The sequence below is a fragment of the Brassica napus genome, chromosome C5 (genome assembly GCF_020379485.1).
Source record: "Brassica napus cultivar Da-Ae chromosome C5, Da-Ae, whole genome shotgun sequence".
Lineage (NCBI taxonomy): Eukaryota > Viridiplantae > Streptophyta > Magnoliopsida > Brassicales > Brassicaceae > Brassica > Brassica napus.
Window position 1 is genome coordinate 49,770,077 of NC_063448.1, and position 7,630 is coordinate 49,777,706.

A 7,630-nucleotide genomic window follows, 5' to 3' on the forward strand; every position below is an offset into this window, starting at 1 on the left:
CTCCTTTACGTATTTGTTTGTTAGTCTCCATCCAATCCATAAACTTGGATTTATCTGGTTCATCGTGGATATTGGCTGAATGTTGGTTTCCGTGTGTAAAGCGCATCATAATGTGAAACTGATGCCTCTTAATGACTTTATTGTCTGTATGATTGTCAACTTTTTCGTAACACTGTCACATAACAAACATCAAATTATGACTTGTAAGTACTCCAAACGTATAATAGAAACAAAATATTTTATGTGTAAAAAAACTTACATAGCCATAGGAATCCAATGGAGATTTTTCAGGATCAAAAGTGCATAATTCCTATAGGATCATAAAAATTATCTTTTATGCTGAACAAATTTGTATTGCAAAAAAATTTAGTTTAGTAGCTCGCTAATACCTGGGTAGGAATTGACCAATTATATTTGAGCGGCTTCATTGAAAGGGGAGAATGTTCGGACGCTATGATTGTAATTTTTGGTAGCAGATTTATAGAAACCTACTAAACACGTCGCTCAATTTAGGGTTTCGAGTTTTGAAATCCGTCTTCTTTATATTTGGGCTTAACTATGTTTTCAGATCGACTTTTAAAATGGGCTTTGACTGTATTAATGCATATAAAAGCCTAATAACGGGGGATCAGTTCCATTATGGTTTTCTACATGTTTAAATTCATAAAACAAGGTTGGTTTCATTTGGATAATAGTGGGTTCTGGGTTTATTTATAATCAGGACTCAATGTCATATTGTATAATAACATGTATAAATCAATGGTATTTTTATTATCGGTTTTGCACATTTGATGTTTGTGCTCTCTTGGTGATACGAAATAGTTAATTAGTATTTCTTATGTTCATGCCATCATTATTTCACAGAAAAATGATGGAACGAAATAAATGTCATATATTTCTCAACTCTAACTGAAGAAACTCTTTAACCCAAAAATGAAGTCCTATACCCTAAATCCAAACCGTAAAATTAAAATCCTAAATATATATCCCTGGACCCTGTACTGTACACCTGAAATTCAAACCCTAAACCCTAAACCAAAGTCCTATACCTTAACTCCTAACCGCATACTTTCTATTCAAATTCTAGACCATAAACCGAAACCGTTAATTTGAAATAAGATTTCCCTATATACTTGTCTAAATCCTTGACCTTAATCACAAATCATATGCAATAAACCCGCATCTTAGACTTAAAACCGAAGCCGCAAACACTAAACCCAAACCGAAGTATTTAACAAAATTAGCATGAAGGACATATTTGACAATTTTTAGGTTAAATATAGGGCAATTTTACATATAGGCTGCGTAAAAATTTAAAAATCAGTTAAACCCAATATCTGTAAAACGATATATGCAAATCCCCCCTTTCAAGTAATATTTAGTATGTGTCGTTCTATAACTACGAAAATCTAAATCTAATAGTAATGGCTACAAAAAAATATTTAAATATTTAAAAGATTTGTTTAGTCAGTGAACTGGTTTTATATTTAAAAGGGTTCTTTTCATAATCGCGTGTCAAGTTAAGGCCAAATGATGAACAAAATCATAAAAAAATTTCACGATTTCAACCAAATTCATATCACAAAATACTCTTTAAGTAGATCGAAACTACACTGACTGAACACACAAGATCAGCAAAGATTGTGTATAAATCATTTAAACGCATTGTTCAACAATCAATCCCCCTATAATGCAATGATCCAGGCTAGTATAAAAGCAGTTCATCAATTCAGTACAATACGTTGAAACTATTGAAAATAACATGTTATTAAACTGGTTTACAAAACCAGAAGATAGATTCCGATATTGGTAGCCGAAACAACACAAAAACTAAAACATTGCAAACTTGGAGATTGTTAAAACAGAGACGTCAGTCAAACATTTGTGGCTCACCCATCTTGAACCAATCAACGTAAGGAATCTTAACCCCATCCATCTTCTCCTTTGCGAGCACCAGTTCAGTCTTTAGTTTATTCTTCTCCTTCCTCCTTGCGTCTTTCTTGAAGAGTTCCTTGAGTAACTCTAATTTACCTTGCACGCGATAGACTTCACGCTCTTCATCATGCTTGGCTGTGATGGCTTCCAATTGGTTCTGATACATAAAGAGCATGGCTCGGTAACGGTCCCTAGTCTCATTCTTTCCCTTGTTGAAAGCCTCTTCGAGAGAATAACTGTAATCTTCAACGATCGGTTTTTTGAGCTTTAGATCTCTGTTGAATGCCATCGCGAGATCTTGCCTTGCATGTGGAGCAAAGAAATATTGATTAACATATACGTCGTTTATGTAAGCAACACAATTAAAAACAAAATTATACTATTGCTAATTCAGATCAAACATAGAGACAAAGCGACTAACAGTACTGAAATATATCTATTTATTTTGATCCTCAAAATAAATCAACTAAAGATTATATAAGCAACACAAATTATAACATAATTTAACTATTTACAATTCAGATCAAACATAGAGACAAAGCGATCCACAGTGAAATATATATATTTAGTTAGATTCTCAAAATTAAACAATACATGATACTATAGAGATCTTACAAAACCTTTTTAACTATTCCGATGACACCTTATATTTCCCTAGAAAGATGATCCACATGTATTGAAAACTCCCCAGATTATATTACGTCAAATTGAAGTAACAAACCGTGATTCGATAATCAAATAACTGAGTAATGATATACATGTGTTGCTAAGAAATAAAGAAAATGAAAGCTTACAAAGGATTTCTTTTGAGATTATGAAAGAATTGTAGAGACAATGTCGGCGAAGATGACTGAAATTAGGTTTGATAAAATAGGCGTCAGTCAACAGTTTATATAGAAAGATGGGTTCTAGAAAAATGCCTTTCCGATTGCCCTATAAATGATAAACCCTTTAGATTCGTTTCCAAATATTTATTAAACATTTATATCATTGAAACTATAAAGGTTTCCAATATATATATATTACCTTATAAAAATATATAGTCCGAAAAAAAACAGAAAGCAATAGATTTTGAACTAATATATGGATCGCAATGTAGATCGTCATTTAAAATATTGCCTTCCTTTCCGAAAAGTAGATTCTATCATGTTTAAATATATGTCGAATAATTAGATATTTATAAAATATATTTATAATCTTGCACGCATGTCAATAAATTAAATTATAAAGATTTCAAAAAATATCATCATTTCCATACCTCGATCAAATATATTTAACTTCACAAATCCGATACGAAAAGACCTGTAGTTAAATTAAAGATATAAACTCTTATTACGTAATTATTTTGTCAGTACATTTCCTTCTTAAATTTTATTAAATCAGTTTCCATTGGTATTCTAAGATCTCAAGAATCCAAACATGATGCGATATTGTCTTTGACATACTCACGCTACCTTGACTAATGTGATTTAGAGAAATCTATGAACAACTTACCCCACCACTATAGGTATAACATACTTCCTCTTCCAGTTCAAAAAACCTACTTCCTCTTCGAAAGTCTCATATACAGAAATTTATATTTTGTAACTAAAGCAACTAAATCAAACGAATGTGTAATTGGAACATGAAAGCCAATTATAACAATAAGAAATAAATTGAGATAGGCTAATATAAAGGCAGATTATAATATAACAAACTTAAAATAGTTTAATAACCTACCAAATTTTGCTGGAAAACAAGAAAATATGTTCCATATTACAACACCAAAATATAAAAAAGATTAAACGTTTTAACTTGAAGCAAACAAGAAATTGACAAGGTTAATCAAACATCTGTGGCTCATTCAACTTGTACCAATCGATGTAAGGAACCTTCACATCAGCCGCCCTTGCCTCTGCAAGCATGAGTTCCGACTCTATCCTCTCTTTCTCTTCGCTCAATGCAGACATGTTGAAGAGTTCGTCAAAGAGTTCCAGTTTACCTTGTACGCGAGCGACTTCAAGTTCTTCAGCATGCTTCTTGATGAGCGCATCATGTAGTTGCTTGTACATAAAGAGAATGGCTTGGTAATGCGCAGTCGTCCCCTCCATTCCATTTTTGAATGCCTCTTCAAGAGAAGTACCGTAATCATCAGTCATTGGAGACTTGCGTTTAAGGTCCTTCTTGAATGCCATCGCGAGATGTTGGTCGATCTGCTTATTATAAACAGTATTAGTTATAAACGTTATATTATGCCAGCGGAAAAAATAGTTACAACGATCAATAATAAGCAGTTGTACACATAAGATCTCCTAAATACTCATTGATTTTTACAGAAAACAAGCCAACCAAGATCCTAGACAGGTTTTTGAACAAAAAGACGCATGACGGATACAAAACCTAAAAAGTCTTGATTCAATTGGTAACCGCTTATACAGAAAACTGATGGATCTACATGCAATATATTTGAAAGAAAAAACTAAAGAGAAAGAAAATAAACTTACCGAAAGTTGGAGAGACTCAATCGGAGAAGAAGTGAGATGAAAGATTTTGTTCACAATTATTCACTGCTGTCTTTATAATGTCTAGGGGACTCTCGATGAGTCGTGTCTTTTCACATTACTTATCGAAAACATAAATTATAAATATGTTAACTGTATTTACCTTTCCAATTAATTGTTTTATATACCGACTTAATCATATTATCCGTGTATGTTTTTATTATAAATATGATAATTATTTTCTTCCAAAATAATCTCGATAACCTTTATCTGAAAAAGGTTATGCATTAAACTCCTGTTTTTTTAATAATTTTCGATTTTCACTTCTTGTACAAAGAACCCATTGTTTGCACTACCTTGGGTTTATATCTATGATCTATTTGCATGATTTTTTTAGATAAATGTTTAGTTAAAGAATCTACAAATTAATATACAAAGATGTTTTCATATTAAAAAATATAGTCTAATGCTGTCTATAAAAAAAAGTCAAAAAGTATTTAATAGTATAGCAGCTACAAAATTATGGGCTTAAATACTATTCGGGCAATAAATTGGTTTTTAGTTGGGTATTACAAATGGGCTGAGATTGTATTACTACCAATAAAATTCGAATAAGGGGGATCAGTTTGATAATAATGTTACGATTAGTAAAATTTCGGTTACATTTTTTTGTTATTCAGTATTTCAAATGGGCTAACTTTGTATTTAGGCCAATTTGAGCTTAATACAAAATCTATTGTCAGAACCAACCAAAGAACTCTCTGAATAAGGAATTTTACCAATGTAATGATTCTAATACGTTACCGATTGGCATAAATACTAAATCAAAATTCAGAGCCAACCAAAGAAAAGGTTGTCTGGTTTAGATTGGAACTTGATAAAATTTTATTCCAATTAAAAGCAAAAAACAAAGATGGTCGGACCAAATCTTAAACAAAACCAAAGACAAAGATACTCAGACAAAGTTTTAAAAAATGAAGCAAAAACAAAGCCATAACACTATAAAGGACAGCAACTCATCAAAAAGAGACAGCTCACTCGCCCTTGAGTTTCTTTTGAGAGAGTTTCTTGTTAACAGAGTGTTGATCCTCAAGGCAACTGTCGTCATCTTGTTCGCTTTTTCTTTTGGACAAAGGAGTTGCTGTAAAACCACCAGAACCAGAGGAAATATCATCTGCGGACTCCAACATTAGTACCTGCAAGAAAAGATTTAATCGTATCACTATTATGCTCCTATAACAATCAAATTAATCGCAGGTATAAGCGGAAAATTACCGGGTTAGATTTAGGAGGCAAATCAGCAAATTCCTCAACCATTTCACGGTCATCAGTAGCCAATCGAACAACATACTGAGAACTCTTTCCTTTGATGTTATCAGCGTCAACTGAAATCTCAAAAAGGACTCTCTTACCAAAGAGATCGCTCACTGCTTCAGGTAAGAAGTCTTCATCTTCATTCTACAATTACATAGATAGCGGTCGGCTAATATAATTTACTGTGTTAATTGATGTACAATGGAATTTATAAATGTACCTCGTCATAGAGTTCAGCAGCAGAATGACGCACAATTGCTTGAGCATTAGCATCAAACAACAGAAAATTAGCCTCACCGCTATCGTCCTTGACATTGGCAATTAATTTGAACCTGAACAAATCCAAAGACAAAACGTCACAGACTATTTCAATGACGATCTACCTAACTGATATTTTTGTATATCTAACCCGATCAATACCTGGAAATAACATCACTGTGTTCTTTGTCACACGTATTGCAGAAGAACAAGGGCCGGTCATCAGCATCAACATTGGTTGTAGGCATCACTTTTTTGTTGTGGTATTTGCAACTTAGATATTGCCAGCCACGTTCAGTATCAATTGTTTCAATGGTCCCCAGAGTAACAAAAGTGCCAACCTATTATTACTCAATGAGTATTTTTTAAAAGCACTGATAACACATGGAGTATACAAATGTGTAAAAAATTCAAAAGCGAAGAGTGTAGTCTATATACCACAGAGCTATCAATGATCTCTCCGATGGTTAGCCTCTCATTAAGAACAAAAAACCTGGCACGAATAGAAGTAGCAGTACCAACAGACCATTGGCTACTATCGTTGTTCGTAAGAGCAAGTGAATCATCAGGGAGACTGCCAAATAAAATAATCACACTTTATGTTAAAACGTTTCAGTGAAAACGATGTTCAAAAATCAAAACAAACATCTATATGTAGTGAACTTCTCCATAGGTTTCCATCCGGTGAACATCGGATACGTACCTTGCTTTGAACTCCTCAATAAAATCAAGTGTTGGGTTGAGCAGGATATGGGTTGAATTATACCCGCTAGATATGGAGTAAGCACCTACAAAGTATATTAAGCTTATTAATATGTTATGCTCAGTAACATTTTACACAAACCGGAAGAATATTATTTACCTTTCCACTCTTTAACAGAACAGAATCTGATCACACAAATAATCATGGTGGACATGTTACTCCTACTGTAATCGTATACTTGTTTAGCATAACTACCCCACAGAGTACACATCATCTTCACATTACTGTATAATATAAACTTAAGTTAAATACAGTTAATAGATGTTTTCTTAGCAAAGTATAAATAAGATTAAAAATCTTTCACTTTACTTTGGGTCACGCAACTCAACCAAGAGCCTCATGTTGTCTTTTCCTTTTATTATTTTGTTTTCCAGAGACCCGAAGTTAACTATTTGGCCAACCACATGTACATACCAAAAATAAGACTCAAATCAGAAACAGGTAGTAGTAAAGTGAAAGACTCTTTAACTAAGTAAGAAACTAACTCACCAACCAAACAGCTATGGTCCAGATTTCCACCAAGAATATCAGAGAAGTCCGTGAAATACTTTTCGGGAACTGCACTTGGAAAATCATCAGCTATTCCAACAAATGTTGTGTGAAAGAAGCCAATTTTGTAAGGATGTGGCGTCGTACAGTATTCACCAGTAGCATCGTACACTTTGAACAACTGGAGGACAATCGCATCTCCCTCGCGTAGCTTGTCATCGAATTTTTTGATGAGTTGTTCACCAACTGAAGCATGAATTCTTGTCCCCTAGACAAGAAATATGAAGTCTTTATACACGCAGAATAATTATATAAACGATGCTTCCAAAAAAAAAGCATATTTAAAGTTACTTACTTCTTTATCAACAACCACCATTTCAATGGTGTTTCC

At 33.2% G+C, this 7,630-nt stretch overlaps 1 protein-coding gene across 1 annotated transcript; it reads right to left on the bottom strand.

Annotated features, from left to right (window-relative positions):
- Positions 1-5,187: 5,187 nt before the first annotated feature.
- LOC106404363 (replication protein A 70 kDa DNA-binding subunit B-like) lies at positions 5,188-7,174 on the bottom strand. Its single transcript, XM_048759176.1, has 8 exons — positions 7,060-7,174; positions 6,850-6,974; positions 6,691-6,775; positions 6,426-6,561; positions 6,150-6,328; positions 5,950-6,061; positions 5,691-5,873; positions 5,188-5,611 (listed from the first exon to the last, which is right to left on the bottom strand). Exons 1-8 carry the CDS (start codon positions 7,089-7,091, stop codon positions 5,450-5,452), a joined length of 1,014 nt encoding a protein of 337 aa, XP_048615133.1. The 5' UTR covers positions 7,092-7,174; the 3' UTR covers positions 5,188-5,449.
- Between the last annotated feature and the right edge of the window lie 456 nt (positions 7,175-7,630).